General features: G+C 46.4%; 2 protein-coding genes across 2 annotated transcripts; one reads left to right on the plus strand and one right to left on the minus strand.

The window, feature by feature from the left end:
- The first annotated feature begins 1206 nt into the window (after window positions 1-1206).
- LOC1276024 (serine protease SP24D-like) lies at window positions 1207-2307 on the plus strand. The gene is made up of 3 exons (XM_315325.5): window positions 1207-1465; window positions 1542-1926; window positions 2007-2307. The coding sequence occupies exons 1-3, from the start codon at window positions 1248-1250 to the stop codon at window positions 2172-2174; spliced, it is 771 nt and encodes a 256-aa protein (XP_315325.5). The 5' UTR covers window positions 1207-1247; the 3' UTR covers window positions 2175-2307.
- Window positions 2184-16654, minus strand: LOC1276025 (paired box protein Pax-6). The gene is made up of 5 exons (XM_315326.5): window positions 16002-16654; window positions 11000-11153; window positions 10785-10914; window positions 3402-3489; window positions 2184-3159 (listed from the first exon to the last, which is right to left on the minus strand). The coding sequence occupies exons 1-5, from the start codon at window positions 16198-16200 to the stop codon at window positions 2681-2683; spliced, it is 1050 nt and encodes a 349-aa protein (XP_315326.5). The 5' UTR covers window positions 16201-16654; the 3' UTR covers window positions 2184-2680.
- Between the last annotated feature and the right edge of the window lie 486 nt (window positions 16655-17140).

The raw sequence follows: 17140 nt of genomic DNA on the forward strand, positions 1-17140 counted from the left end.
GAACTAAGTCTAAAATATGTATGCAATTAATGGATGTGGGCCGCGGCAAATTTATTTTCAAAGCCAAGTGATCCTCGATCCTAAAAAGGTTGGGGAGCACTGTTGTAAGATATAAGACATTTTGATGGTGTACCTTCATTCACTGCTGTACAGTCGGATACAGCATACATTATGAGCCGGATACATAAAAGCTTTTAACATATGAGTGGTGTATTGTTAATTAAAATTAGGACTTCACAATAATGCCTTGAGCAAGCCTCGGTGTACTAGCACTATAAGTAAAACTAACCGAGAAAATAGTAGAATTACACACAACATAACAACCTGCTTCGCGTAAGGCAATTAAAATTAAATTTTTGTTAACATTTGCACACAAACGCTCGTCCAACTCGTCAATCCGAAACATCCCGAAACAAGTGAACAATCAATTCTTGGCCCTGCACATAAAGTACCCTTCAAACGCGTTCCCCAGAATGTGTAGATTTTTATTAATTTGCTCAATACCAAACAATTTCCATCGCTCTTTTCGAAATAAAAAAAAACTCTGATTCAAAAGTGCCCACTTTTACAGCTGTTCCCACTTTTTTTTTTATTTGCCATTCCAGGATTAGAATAAAAGTAGGGAATAGCTTAATACCTGTGCGCTGCTTTTTTTCCGGGATGCGGGTTTCACCCCTTTTGCGAGACTGTGGTGCTCGAAACATAAATGTGTCGTGCGTTGTTTGCCCCCCTTTTAACTGCTCTCGGGATGAATGATCTCAACGGCACCACCGAAACACAATGGCATTTGGGAATTGTGCACAGGCACACACACACACACACGCACAGACTCAATAATCAATACACTCATCGTGCACCGTTCCTGGCGTGCGTGATTACATTGTTCTGCTACTTCAATTAAAATTCGAAATCCACACTCATAATAGTCGAGAAATTGGAGGATTGGACAAGCTTGTTGACGCTTGGCGTTAACTTGTGTGTCACTGTTTTACCCGTCCCCACCCACTCCACGGTTGTCAGGCCTTCGAGAAGTCTGTTCCGTTTCCGTGGACATCAATGCCCTGTAGTAATCCCTGCCAAGCCGAGCCCGAGTGGATCAGACGGATCAACGCCAGAGTGTCTGATCGGGTGAGAATGATTACCGGGAGCTCTGTGCGCATACTTGAGCGAGCTATATAATATGGTCATCCACGGGCCAATTGGCAGTTAATGAACGGTGTACCTTGGCGAAAAAACACAACGTAAAGATGAACTTCTCGATGGCAGTTGCTGTGTTGTTGGCAGTGGTGTCCATTGCGCACGCCAATGTAGTTGGACGTGTTGCTGATGGCAGTGACGCCCGACGGGGTCAGTTCCCGTACCAGGTGGCAATGACGCTCAAGCGCCAAACCGTGTGCGGTGGCGTTATGGTGCATGAACGCTTCTTCCTTACCGCTGCCCATTGCTTCTTCAAGGGTGAAACTCCGTGAGTCTACAACACGTAGTGTCAAAAGCAACCCGTTTCTACTACTGGTTTTCTCCCTCTTTGTCATACAAATCAGACTCCCACTGGAGCAGCTGAACGTGTTCTACGGCTCGGAAAAGCTCTTCTCCAACGGTCGGTACAATCGCGTCAAAACGGTACACTTCCACGAGCAGTACGATCACGGCACCAAGTACGATCTGGCGGTGGTCGAGGTAAAGCGCAAGTTTGATCTCACGTCCGCCTCCCGGCCGGTAGAGTTCGGACAGGAAGCGTTCGGTGAAAACTTGCTCGCCACCGTTACCGGCTACGGGCGCAACACCGTCGAGGGTAACATGGCATTCCGGCTGAAGTATGCCCAGCTTACCTCGCTGCCCGATTCCCAGTGCCGGGAAGCGATGGGAGAGGACTATTATGAAGGTGTCTTCTGTCTGGATACGAGTGCCGGAGCTGGATTCTGTTTGGTATGGATCGTCAACCTCATTGCTCTCAACCCTCAAAGCATTCCCACTAAACTCTCCCACTCTCTTCAATCTCTTTTCAGGGTGACTATGGTGGTCCGGCCGTGTTTGAGGACCGCCTGGTGGGCGTTGGCAGCTACACAGTTGGCGGCAAGTGTGAAGCGGGTCTGCCGGACGTGTTCGTCGATGTCGGGCACTTCAGCGAGTGGGTCCAGTCGGTACTCGAGGCAGAGCCAGCGGAAACACAGTGAACTCACTCGTCATTTTGATAACCGTTTATTGATTTGTGTGTGTTTGCTCTTATCATGGACGAGGTCTAACATTATCATTCTTCCGAAACAGTTTGAGTTGCCTTTAAATAATATATGCATATATATGTCTTTATGTACAAGGGTCGCTTCCTTCAATGTGTTTGTTCGATTATCCTTGGTATGTTGGTATATTGGAGCTACACTTCTTCCCTTGTCTAATCTGCCTTGGTTTTGTGGAATGAATTCTCTTACTGGCTGGTTAAACATTACAGTAAAACAAATAAACAAAAAAAAACACATCCCTCGCTAACTTAAATCACGTATACGTACGATGCAGCACTTGTTGCTCCATCCTTTTCTAGACTATTTACAGCCCACCTAATCGGGAGAGCCATTTAAGGAAATGAGCAAACCCAACAGCTTGCTCTACGTAATCTATTATCGTCAGATTTTAATCTTTCCTCTATACCCCCGTTAACATATTGCATCGGTGCTATTGCGCCAGCTTACTTCTCAACGATACACTCTTTGCTGGTGTTACTCCCAACGCTAATGTTGGAGTTGCTACCGCTGCTGCTGGAGCTGCTGCTGCTACTACTACTGCTACTGTTACTGCTGCTAAGAATGCTTGCGCCACTGTTCGTGCTGCTGTTGCTTGTGTTGTTAATGCCGACCGGCCCACCAACCATCGTCGGTTGCACGCTAGTTGGACTCTGCTTCGGGCTGTTCTGGGGGCTGATGCGTGTGTTGATGCTGAGATTCTGCGGATAGCCACCGAACAGATTGTTCAGCCCCATGTACTGCGACAGGATGGCGTGGAAGTTCGGGATCTTGTAGTTGGGCATTACGTTCGGATGAAGCAGCCCGTGCGCGCCGGGCAGCAGCGAAGGATGCAGTCCAAAGTTCGGTGGCCAAAACTCGGTCGGAAGCGCTGGATGTGGTATGTTGTGCGTTAGCGGTAGCGCTAGTGGAAATTCAGGCATTCCTGTGACAAAACGGAAAGAGAAGAGAGAGATTTGTTAATTACTATTGTCAGGATTGAATTGTGGCCTGTTGCACCTCTTAATCGGTTTATAATTGCGTGCTAATAAAAGGGTCAACCGAAGCGGTGATGAGTGACCACCTCGGTGGCACTAATAGCCGTCCATTTGATGTACCAAAACGATGACGGTACGGTGGCGTGTGTCTCGTTAGAGAGGGAGCAAAATAGATCGTTTTTATAATTACCTTGTTCGTGATGGAGGAAGGCAGATGTGTCCCGTCCCATGGCTTTCTCTCGTTTGCGCCACTTTGCACGACGATTCTGGAACCAAACCTGCGAATTGTGGGTGAGAAACAAAGGGAAACCCGATAAGACAATGGTCAGCAACAAAATGACTAGTTTTAGGATATCCCGGACGTGTCCGCTAATGACCGGTTAGCGGGTGTCAACGCGTTTCGGACACCGGTCATGGCGATCGGGGCGAGATGTCAGCGAAACCTATTGCTTCATTATCGAGTGTTATGATCTCTCTAGACACACCTCGAGTGGCGCCTACCGAGAGACATCACTCTAGTCCGGTGTTGTCGCGCCCGCACGCTAATTGGCTGTGCGCTGTGCTACACTGAAATTGATCCAATTGATGGGACGCCGATTACAATGGACGACCGGAACTGCGGGACCGGGAGCAAGCAGACGGTGACTAATTGACAATATCAGCAATTATTTCCATCAATTATCGGCACCAGGATGCGGCACGGTTCGCCAACTTCGAGCTCGGAACATATCGGAAACCGGATATGAGCTTCGGGACGAACGACCGGCAGACGCACCGGAAATGATGTGCCTGAGTGTGTCCTGAGCGCAGTACGCAGTTGGGATTCATTATTAAAATGGACAAAAGTTCCACTTTGCGAGGGGACACGCAAATCTCCCAATTGTACGCTGGGATATACCGTACATGGACAAACAGCCACTACTTCATCCTTTCCGGTACCCGCAAAGCAGAGTTAGTACGATCGAAAGGAAAGATGTCAACATCTTTTGGAATAAATGTAAGAATAAATTTCAGCTACAAACTACCACTGCTTCGGGTTGAGCAGGGTAGACACTTGCAATAGTAACAGAGGCTTTCGGTCCGAACGGACCGAAGATATTCGCCTGCCGGATGCAGGTTGAAATTGGAGCAATTTTAAGAGCATTTCTGTCCCGGAAGATGCGGAATCAATCAAATTCTTCCAACCATTCACCAAAACCCACCAGCACCGGCCAAATTGATTGGGCATCCTTAACTGGTGAATGACACTCCACTCCCACCGAGCACGCAAGACACCTCTAACCGAATTCTTCCGGAAGAGACGTTAAGCCTCCCGTACCTGGGATTGATGGAAGATGTTGTTAACACACGAGTAGTACCAGAGTAAATCGAATAGCATTTGCGATAGAGAGCGGTGGAACAAAAACAGGTAGCCGCAACACCGTCCTTCTTCTATCCAGCACCTCTTGTACCAATTCCGAAATAAAGGGGACCGAATTTCCGATTGGCCAGCATTGTGTTGTAAAGTGTTGCATTCGACCTGAATGTGTGTGGCCGGGACAATTTCTTTCCCCAATCGAATCGAAGGTGAACACAATCGAATCAATTTGTGCTCTGTCTCTGAGTGTGTGTGTGGTTGCATCCTTGTGCACTGCCGATTGGTTGTGGAAGAAACCTCTCACGAACGCACGCAACGAACGACACCCACGGGGGATCGAGATTCACATCGTTGTAACGCACGTGTTTAGCAGCCACAGTAACGCAGTTAATTGGCCACACAATAGACCGATTAATGATGGTAATACCGCGCCTAATAAAACGGGGGACACGCAAATTATACGGCTTGAGCGTGCATTGCCCTAATTGAATTATTTCAAGTCGCGTGATCATCGGCGTTGGCGCGATTCAATCATGTAAGCTTTTTACGCTACGTTTCCGATGATATGATACATTAGTGGAACAACACGATTGTAGCCTTGGAAACATTTTCACTTTGACGCACACACACACCCTAACAATGATACAAAACCCAATAATTGAGTCCCAAATATGCAAATCACTTCCATTAAAACGATATTGTCCGTCCGGGACAATCCCAGACAGACGAACAAGTGCATGCCAACAATTAATTATGCATTCTTTTGGGCGCCCTCGCTATCAGGCCCTACCAATCGAACGGTCACTTATCGAACGTCCCGACGCTGACAGCACGGGTCACCGTCGATAATACGATTAGCTTTCTGAGGGGGCAAAAGCAGATTTCGTAGCGTAAGAAGCCAGCAAACCGGTAGCCTTACCGACATAGCTTACGGCGAAATATGCACTTAACGCTGAACGCGGCGCTTTGATGGTACAGGGATCGGGGCGAGAAAATCTCCACCTATCCACGCTGGAGTTGGGAAAATTAATTAAAACGAACTTTGGCGCTAATTCTACTGGTGGGAAGCTCCAACACCTCACACCTCCGGTTCGAAGTCGATACGGTATGGCGACACATTTATCCACTTGATGATGATACTTCAATGATCTCTTCCATTAGCGGAGAGCGCTGATGCCTTTAGGGACACGCCGTCTCTCACGCCAAATAAAAAGGTACCCGCAAAGGGAGTGAAACATTACAGGAAAAATCACCATCGGTCGGGATCATGCCCGCCGGGTGACGCAATCGCTTGATTGGATATCGATTAAGGGCTGTTTTGGGTCCTGGAAGATGATAGGAAAGCAAACAGAAGGCCCTTTTAATATCCAGGTCTAGGGTATCGGGTAGGGCTACACCGCCCCTACAGTTCTCGCTTCAGGTTGGCAAACTTTTGCTCCACCCATCAGCGCACAAAAGGAAATCTCCCATCTCTGGGAGGCAGGAGATGGCCCAGGGATAGGTCTTTATCATGCCGTGTGCGTGTCCAGGAGGGTTAATGCGCGTGATGTGTGTGCTAAGTTGATATTATTACATTAAAAGCAGATTATTGCTCCTGTTTGGATAGTGCTCTGGTTCGATGGTTCGAGCACATTTCTTTTTTTTTATTTCTCTTGACCTTTCACTTCATCCCGGGAGGATCGATTTTTTCGAAGCTGCAATACTTGCTTTTCTGCTCGCACGTACAGCAGCAGTATTGCACGCGTTATCTAGCAACAAACATAATCCTCAGTGCCAGCATCAGAGATCAATCAGCAAATTACGCATGAATAATCGGTGCCATTATTGTGCACTGCACCGTCGTTCCACGTTTAAATAGCCCTTCAGATGAGTTTCCAAATGGAGTTTCCCGAACGGCAACGATCAACAATCACAAGCACTCTTCAAACACCCTCTTTTCTGAGCGAACCTTTTTACACACACATAAACTCCCGAATAACAATAAAAATCCACCTTCAACACTGCCTGCGACGCGAAAAAAGTTGCGCCATACCGTGTAGTACCGCCAACTCGCACAGCATGCAGGCACTTCTCTACCATTCATTGTCTACATCGCACTAGTCCTAGTCTGCTTCTCCTGCTTCGATGCAGTCAACAACTAAATTTCATCTTAATTCACCTTAAAATAGGATTGAGGATTAAATTAATTTTCCCGATTGAATTTCAACCCCTTTCTAGGGACCGTTGGGCCCGTTTTTCTTTCTACGGCAACTACGGTTGAGCACCACCACCAGTGCCAGCACCACGGTGGGACGAGCGGGCGAGAAGCAGTCTAAGAACAACAACAATAAAACGCTCATCTGGAACGTTTAGGGATGGAAGCAGCGTAACCACTTCAAAGCAAAGGTTACCATAGTTATCGTAGTCGGTGTTGTCCTTGTTAGTTTCACTTCGCTTTGTCCACGTTTAAGTTGTAGTGTGAAATAGTGTGTCCGAACGGTGTGATTGCTTGTGATAAGCGGAGAGGAAACAACTCTACATTCGTGCTTCTATCCCATATCCTGTGCCCCGGCATTGAAGGGGTCAATTTGTCACAACAACCAAAACTCAATCCCTGTTAACTTCCCACCAATCAAGCTGGGCGGTGGTTTGTTTTTTTGCAATCAAAACCTCCATTAAAAAAACATTCCAACTACAAAGTGAAACTCAATTTAACTAAGTCCTGATCTCGTTTCACCCAGCGCACAGTTGTACGAGCGTACAGTGTTACCCGCCGTGTGTCCCTTCTGGGAAAAGCTGGAACAGCACGAACGGAAACATCCCGATCGGCACATTTTTAAGCTCATTAAATCCGATGTAATTGACATCGTTTGATTTTTCGAGTTTTCCGAGCTCAACAGCAGCAAAAAGGGGAAGAATCAAGGCAAGGGATCGGTGCCGGGCATTCAAATTGCCCACATGATGACGCCACCGCCGCTTACATCATGTTGTTACATTTCAATTAAACGTATTTTATCGTTTTCAGACATCCCTTCCTGCCCGGCACGGCACGTGTTTGGCAGAGGACGAGAGTGGAACGATTATCTATTGTTGGGCCCATTGGTTCAGCACCCCTTGTTTCCAGCAGGAAAGAAACCGTTCGGCTCCGTTCGTTCGTTCAGCGGCAGCTTCCAGCTCCGGGGAACTTAGGCGGCCGGAAAGTGAGCTAATGCATTCGCGTAATTCGCTCCATTCAGAGTTCGGCTGCGCGCACACGATCTCGCCGATATGACGCAACGGGCGTGAGAGAGCATAAACGTCGGATATCCGAGATGGAAGAAAATTAGCCCAAAACGCTGTAAACACAGTGTCCCAGCCAATGACGGCACGACGAAGCTGCTGAAAGCGAATGCGCCTGATTACACTGAGTCCTCGATAGAGCAGTCAACGAACTCACCAAGATGGGCATCCTTACGATGGGCGCCGACTGTCAGTTTTCCCGTTGCCCGCCCAGCGGTGGCTGGGCTGGATGGGAAAATCTAAATTTAATAGCTCATAATTGCAATTAATGTTCTCCACAGCACGATAACCCTGCTGCTTGCTCGTGTAAATAGCCGGGACGAACAAGAAATGTCCTTGCCGCCTTTCACTGGCCCGTCCCGTGGCAGCATTCACACACATTCGCCGAGTCTGTAGCGTGATTTAATTAGCGCAGCTTTTCTACGAACCATTTCAGGTTCGACGAAGAAGAAATCTCGCTTCCCGGCCCTCTTACGCCCGTTTGCCCCGGTACCGATTTGGATGATTTAATTGAATGCAATTTTGCAGCTGCAATTAGTCCATATCGTCGTACCCATCCGGATGGTAGCCCATCAGGAGACGGGAGGCTTCCTCTGCTGTTTGTTAATGGGTCCATTTTACCATTTTAAACCATCACCCACTACTTACTGTCGGTGTGCCATTGTCGGTGCCATTGAGCGTAAGTTGAAAATTGTTGCCAATTACACAAAACCTATCACGCCGACGCGACTGTCACTGGCAGAACGGGTGGAAAAGCATGTAAATGGTATGTTTTTCCTTGGTTTTATTTCATTGAGGCTGAGAATAAATATCTCTTTCTCTCTCCCACTCTCTCTCTCTCTCTCTCTCTCTCTCCCTCTCTCCCTCTCTCTCTCTCTATCTCTCTTGAATTGTTCCATTTCGTTCGGAATGATTAAACAATACACACTTCCTGCTGTACTTCCCCGTTGCGCTAATGTGCCCAATGGTTTAGACGTGATATTTAAATCGTCTCGTACACACCTAAACAAGGACATGCAACCAATCAAGGTGTTTCATAATAATTGACGTGAAATCTCATCAAATTCTTAATGGTATCCTATTAAAATGACCCATTTGTCATGTCTGCGCCAAGAAAGCAAATGAAAAAAAAACGAAATGCGTACTCATTACCCGTAAGCCAAATGCGCGTCTCGAGCTTGTATTGTACGCACACCAAATCACCACTCACCAAGCGAGATGGCGGGCATGGATAATGGAAATTTATGTGCGGTTGACTGGCGCGGACAAATACGTCTTTATTTGCAGCTACCGCTACCGGGAGGGTTTTCTTTCCACCAACGGGCACAGCCTAGGGGGAAGCGGGAAGTGGATAGTTTTCCACTAATTAGCGAACAAATTTATGCTAATCGCAGTCACACAGGGGAACGCGGGGCGCTCCCGTTCGCGTTCCACACCCTAATAAATCATGTTCTCACATTACCATTACAACACATTGCGAACGCACATACAGACACACACAAATACGCTAGCGAGCAATGCAATAGCCCTTGTGAGAAAACGTCAAATGTCAAATAGGAGTGTTTTTCCCAAACCGACCAAAAAGGGAAGCGGAACCACCATCGGAAAGGAAAGGTGTGGTGGAACCGGGTGATGTGAAAAATGTTTATTATAAGTTTATTAAAAGCGATTAATACCGAAATCCAGTCACAATGGGTCTGTACACGGTCAGCGACACGCTCGGTACGCTCATTATCCCTCTTTTGCAGCGAGAGAGGGAAAGAGAGGGAAGGGAAATGTGTAAATCTGGCTGTTGATGTCGATTCACCCAAGAGGGGTTGACAAATCTATCCGTATAAGCCACATACACACACACACACACCGGGGTTTGTTACGCTCAATCCGGACGGTTTCAATTACACAGCGACGCAGCGATTCCCGGTCTGCGCTTTGCATTGCGCACGGGATTAACTGCTTGAATTGTGCCCGAAAAACGCAACGTCCCCCAGCAAGGTGACATTGTGCAGGAAATATACACTTCCTTCCCTAAGTTTTTCCCCGGTCCACGAATTCCAGTTCGTTGCTCGTGTACACAGTCGCCGCGTCCGAAGCGCGCACGGAAGCGATCGTGGCGGATTCGCGCAGCGCAAAGGACCGATTCACGCCACCGAGTTCGCGTTACGCCACGTTGCAAAAGGGCAAACAAACGGCGCTACGACGGTGATACGCAGGGGAGATGCGTACATATTGCACGTAATAAAAACTGGAGTAACAGAACGTAAAGAGCACAATTGTTTGCCCTTAACCGAAGGACATTAGGAGGTGAGGATATGGGTATTTCTCTGTGACCTGTTTCGTTTGGAACCGCAAATCCTTTTCAAATTCCGTTTTTTTTCTTCAATTGGTAAGTTTAGCAACGCAACAAAACAGAGCAATTGTAATTTGAGGTTTCAAGCACAATTATCACATTACAAACCCTCGGCGAAACCGGTGTAATGTAAACCCAACACCTCTTAAACGTTGGGAAATTCCCTGGGATTCAGTCTATAAAAATGTTCCAATTTCAATTCGCAATTTACGGCCGGCGGCATATTTACATAAATTCCTGTTCGCATTTGCACCGTCACCGAGCGCACCGGAATGGATGTGTTGAGACCAATTAGCCTGGCCTAATAGAGCCGAAGGGGGCTGTTGTTTTCCCCCAGCCGCTTCAGGGCACACACGACGCACACCTTGAAAAGCCATTAACCGCGCCGCGTAATGAGATTTACACTTTTGGGCGATTGTTTGGAAAAACCCCCGACACCACAAATCGTTCCACACATTTCACATGCCTCGTACTAGTCGTCTATTTCATATTTCCATTAGTGATTGATTATACAACTCGATAGAAGTAGGTTCGCAGCGACCGGAATTTGCACCACGCACACCTTTTCGCTAGTTGAGTAGGGGAAATAGGGTCGAATTTGCTTGACCTACCTGTACACGAGCTTCGCTAAGGTCTAACCGCATCGCCAGCTCCTCCCTGGTGAACACATCCGGATATTGCGTCTTTTCGAACGCCCGCTCCAACTGGTGCAGCTGGTAGGTGGTAAACGTTGTCCGAGATCTAGCCGAGAACGGGGAATACAAAGCCGGGAACGATAAAGCATTTGTTCGGCACATTCTAAACAACAACCTCACAGATAACTTACCTTCGAATCTTTCTCGGACGGCCCATATCGTTCGGATCGTTATCCATCGGATCGATATCACCCATGATCGGCAGCTCGTCATCGTTGTCCACATCGACGCCATTATCGTGCACCTCCACCGGGGAGCCTTCTCGTTTGAGCGAATTTTCATGATCTGCGTAGCAAAATATAAACAAAACAAAATTAGACACTCATGACACACACACAAATAATCGTTTTAATCCCCTCTATAGATAAAATTCATACATGTTCCCCGAAAAAAGTGCAATTTCCTATCGTTTATTTTGCGGCCGAAACATCACAAATTTGTGCGTTGGTGGCACAGGGAACAGCTTAGCCTGCGGCAATAGGCAAAAATAATCTAACGAAAAAATACGGCTCAAAATGAGTTTCTACCAACGAGATGCGCAAAAAAGCCTCTGGTTCATGGTGCAGGGAAAAAAGGATACATATAGCTCGGACAGACACACGTTCCTGGGGACGTTTCAAATAAAACAATCAGAAAGCAAGAATACGCCCGTTCCCGAGCACGAAACACCGCTTACCGGGGTCCGAGCTTGTACCGGTCCAATGTGTACGTGTTCCCCGGGACCGGGACGAATGAATGCACCAATTAAATAATCATCATCCTTTCCCAAAGCGGTTCACCCAAAAAGAAAGGACAAAAAAGGGAGCAAGAAACGGCTATTGGCTGTATGGTGGACCGACTGGTGGACATTTCTGTCACTGCCTTGTGCGTTGTGGCTCGGATGGAGAACTGTTCGTTTCGAGCATCCTTAATCCTTTCGATATGCTTTTCCCGTTGCTTTCGATTTTCATTGCACACTTTTTTCTGGTGCTTGATTTGTTTTGCTTTGTTTCTTTGCAGCGCTGGTGGGTACAGTTTTTCGATTCTGGAGTTTAATTTTTTGCAACTCTCCGCAACCTACCCGCAATTGGCCAATCAAATGAAAACCGAACGAAAGCGAGCTGGATCCACGCGTTGGTACCGATGGTCTACCCATCCCTCACGGGAGGCTTTTCGAGGTTCGTATATGGGCGATTTATTATTTCCTCGAGCCATTTTTCGTACCGGATGTGAATTGAAAGAGCCGGCCCCATCCTGGCGCTGTGCGTTGGATTTAATTTTGTCGTTTCTTCATCGAGTTTTTGGCAATTTTCTGGCGCTTTTGTGGACAACCGGAACGTGTTGTGTGTGTTTGAGTATGTGTAGTGTTTTTTTTAACTCAGCTCAAGTTGTCGATGGTAACCCAACGCAGGAAAGCAAATGGTAGTTTATATACGCTACAAGCTGCCTTGGTGATTGCATTCGATTGAAAATGAAAGCTATTGATATACAAATGGATTCTTTTGAATTCAGAACAAATCATCAACAGTACAAAAAAGTTTAATATTATAGCATTTTAAAGAAGATAATACCTTTCCGGGATAGATTGCCTTATTATTCATTTAAAAAACCATATTAAGTGCAAAACAAACACTTCAACTCAAATTGGTCGTACCAGCCACATTATACCAGTTATACGCCACATAAAACCTTTTAAACTCGTGCAAATTCAATAGTTAAAAGCGCATCACATCATAAGGCCGTAACCTCCCTCGCAGGCGCGCCTGTGAACAACAGAATTATGCTCAACAAGCGACGAACGCAAAAGCCAAAACAGCAAAACTGCACGGCAAATAATAATGCAAACTGCCCCCTTCCCCCACTTTCATTTGGCCCTACTCAGGAGCCGTGTGGGCCAGCGATTTTTATTAACAATAAACCGCTTAACAACTCGTGCAAACACTGTTGTTGTCAACATGCTCAAGAGCTGGCTATGGGGATCCATCCAGATCCAGTACCGCGAGAGACAGCAGAGGGGAAAATGTCACAACAAAAACCGTGAACCGTTTTCCATCCCGCACTCCCGGGATTCAACATTATCCTTCAAACAACCAATCGACAACATTATCGTCCTCATCATCATCATCATCGGCAGCAATTCGAGGACATAATTTGCGTCCCCTTGAGTTCCGGAAGGCTGGCCGAACGATGAACCCCGAATGCGTTCGCTGGCGAGCCCTAATTGTGAGTATATTAAAATTCACCACCTCCTGGAAGCGCTACAGAGCAGATGGGGTGACAGGATATATTCCAAACGGCACACAAAAGCCTAGAAACCCGGTGGGAGGTAATGAAACCCACATTAACGATGTTCGCTGCGCAGGGAGTAAAACGGGCATTAAACAGGAACCAGCAAACAACGTCCCTTAGCAAGGTTGAATTATAAAAAAGGTAAGTTTGTGCAACGTTATAATGCAATCAGACTTTTTTTAAGCATGTTTCGAGAATATTCATACGCAAAACTCAATTTCCATGCTCGGTTTGGTGTGCAATTTCCGCACCAGCACCACGGATTCTCTTAGAACGCACAAGTGAGCTCTCCTGGTGCGATCAAGTGCGTGAACCCGGAAATGGACAAACATGTTTCGCTTTGTGTAATGTTTTCACCCGTAACGCAACGAGTTAAGTGAAATCGATTTTCCGGGCATCTTTTTTTTGCCCCGGATTCCTTTTTGCAACCGTTTGACAATATCAAACGCTTGCAGACATCGATCTTTGTGACAGTGCGTAGGATCAAACGAATCAGAACGTGCCGTCATTGGTGTGTTTTGCTATCTCATTCATAGGAACGGGATTTTTTCCGGAATTTCTGCACAATCAATTGAGAGAGAGAGAGATACAAAATCAAATGAATAAACATAGATTCCTCGTCAGTTTCCTCCAACACCCTCAAAGTGGCATCTATTTTCAGCACTCGCCATCCTGCTTGTCAGAATCCCCACGAAGGAAGCGGTTTCATTGAAGCTTCCCTCCACCACAGCACACGCTTGAAGTTAACATACACGTCAGGTTGACAAATAAATCTCGTCACCACAGACCAATTAACCAGTGCCGACGTGTGCGTTGTTTGTGTGCCGTGAGCTCCAATTATGACAGATTGTTGCATGGAGTTGCACTGAAGGAAGAGAAATCAATCAAACCGTTTGATGGTAAAATGCTTGGAAACGGTTTGGGGAAAAATACATTCTGCGAGGGAATGAACGTCATCATGGTGAAAGGTTAAAGGTAAAAAGTGTACCTCTTCCTACAATGGTTGGTTGTTAACACCTTTCCGCAGCAAACCTCAAACGACAGCTATCGTAAGACTTTACTTTATGGTTTGTTTGGTAAAGTAATCACGTCAAATCTGGACCCGAAACAGATAGTCTAAAAGGGTTGCTGCGTTTCGTAAAATGAGTCCAGAATACCTTCCTTGTCTCTGGAGTTTCCACGGGGTTGGAAAGGGGCACCAGCACGAGAATAATAACCACAAAATCCTAATTAATCCACGCATCCTAACATCCCATCGAGTACTCAACCCAACAGGTACTCGGAAGCACCGCTGAGGTACTTTTGGTTTAACACGTCCTGGAATTTTTGTGTGTCAAAAAGAGAACAGCTAGCAAAAGCATATACGGCTGCTGATACTTTTATTGCTGGAGCCAGTGGACCATTCCGTCCCGAATGTCGGCGTCTAAGTCGCAACAATAACAACGAATGTGTATTGCCACCGGTAAGCCGTACTAGACGATTATGCTCTAACCTGGGTTCCCTGCGTTTATCCTTCTTTATCCCAGATATGTTCAGGTAGTTGATTCGCTTGAAAGTGTTTTATGGCCCTCTTCACGACTTTCACGAGCAACGAGTGCGTGGTCAGGGCAGGTCAGTTGGGTAACCGATTTGAACTCATTCGTCATAACTTGGCTCAGGATGCTGGGGCGTCATTTATGATGGGAAATGAAACCACGAAGTTTGAGGACAGGAAACATATTTATAGCAATTCAAAACAGGAAGATCTGAATTTATGACAGGAAAGTCCACCTAGTTCCTAGTGCTGGCTCCACAAACAAATGTTCGGGACACACAAGGATCTTCGGAAATTATTTATTGATCGTTTTCCTGTTTTGTTTCCGGTTTCCGGAGCCTTTATTATAATAATACGCCTCTAACAGAACCAGCGTGAGGTATCGAAACAAACACATTATAACGCAATTATTTCTAGAAATAGATTGATTTGTTCTATCCAAGGACCCCAAAACAACACTCCCACCTATCCATTAAAACGTAAACAGTTACAAATGATTTGATTATTGTGTTCCTCGCAATGCAAACGAAGAAATTACTCCCTCCATCGACAATGAACATCTGCACATTGAAAAAATGAGGCACATATTATTCATCATCTCCTGTTGGTTCCATCCACACTCTTCAATATCCTGCCCGGCGCTGAAAAACACTAATGATGTTCAATAAAACATCCCAAAACAACAACAAAAAACGATGGAAAGCCTGGGGTTCCTGGCTGTTAGTTACTCGGCTGGTGTTTCTCCCCTTGCGTTTAAGAACAACAAAAAAACACAGGTGTGCTGTGGTGTTTGATCGTGTCACTACTCCCTCACCCGCAAACTAACATCCCTATGCTCGTTCCCATACACAGTGTAAACGACTCATGTGAATGTCTCATTTGCGTTCGAGTCGCGTTCGATAGGGGGAAAAACACAAAGCCTAAACCCATGTTCCAATTTCTCAAAACGACCCAAAACAATCTACATTGCCAGCTCGGCGGGTGACGAGCAAAACTTTACGCGGGCTCCATCCCTCCCCCGATAATTCGTTGCTGTGTCACCGACTATTAACCTTCGCCCACCTTTCGCGTAGCTCGTCCTTTGGGTTATGACATTAATTGATTTATTAGATTATCGATACTCAATTACCCGCCGGGGGAAAGGAGGCCAAATGGTGCGATTCCCACCGATACCGGGTGGTTAGGAAAATACTTGGAAGGGGTCACCCAAAACGCCAAACCAAGTTGTGATCGCTCTAAGACACGCGATAAAATCGCGGGGACCCCTGTTCGCAAGCACCGCGTCCGATAAGGGTAGATTTGAAGGTGTGCCTTAAAGAAGAGTTACATACCGGGGCTGCTGTTGTTATTGTTGTTAATCGTAAGACTGTTGTTATTGTTGTTGGGGCCGCTAGTCCTTCGCGTATGGTGGTGGTTCCCCAGTATCTGATCTATGCTGTAGACGGCACGCGGTTTCGTAATCGCGCTGCTCTGGGGCGGTGCGCGAATGACCCGTTCGGCGTGCACGGTTCCTGACATCATTTTCAACATTGAGTCAATGATTTGTGCAAATGTGGCTTTACTACACTTTTGGTTCGTTTTGTTATCACTGTTTTTTTTTCTTTTATATTTTCACTGTTCGCTGTTAACTGCTTTTGAAGCTGAGTCTTTTATAAGAGTTTGAGCTTAATTTCTGTTTCTTAAGTCACTTTATCACTTTGAGCACACTTTTTATTCAGCAAAGTCACAAAACACTAGATCACTTTATTTCAATAATCAATAGCACATACCGCCTTAATTTCCGTTTAAGTTTGAGTTTCATTAATTTCTGACGCCACAATCCACATCCAACACAAGGACACACACACACCGTTACGATCGTTTAGACACGGACTCGTAATAAAATCCTGCATACACTTCCAGAGAATCGCTCCTGCCCGTGATGTGATCTATTCGAATGTCTGCCTAGCAATGAACATGGTACCGTACCGACCGTCGAATAAATATTAAAAACATTCAAAATACAGTTTTCCTTCCCTATCAGCGCTGCTACACATACACGCTGGAAACCTGTGCTTTACTGTGGGACTTACCCTCCTGTAGACACATACATCTATTCAGGCTATTTGGTTTTCTGTCTAGTGCGCATGCTATGTCAAAGCGAGGAGGAAAATCGGATGGAAAAGAGAGAGCTAATACAGCGAAAAAATAGGGGTAGGTTTTCATTTCGAAGGGTGCCATCGTGCGGCTGTGTGGAACTGGTGTCGTCCCGTTCGCACCTACCAGCCACAGGTCGGGTAGGATGGTGAAAACCATCAACACCCGCAGTCGTTCCCGTTCATTCATCCGCTCCTTCTTACCTTTGGCTGTCGACCGGGGCGAATGTTGACATGGCGACGCTCGGGGATCGTTTGTGTGGAGGGGGTCATCAGCGCATCTTCGAAGACGCGTGTGATTGGAAGGCACTGTCCCCGTTGATCGGAGTGCCATC

The sequence above is a fragment of the Anopheles gambiae genome, chromosome 2, assembly GCF_943734735.2.
Source record: "Anopheles gambiae chromosome 2, idAnoGambNW_F1_1, whole genome shotgun sequence".
Taxonomy (NCBI): Eukaryota; Metazoa; Arthropoda; class Insecta; order Diptera; family Culicidae; genus Anopheles; species Anopheles gambiae.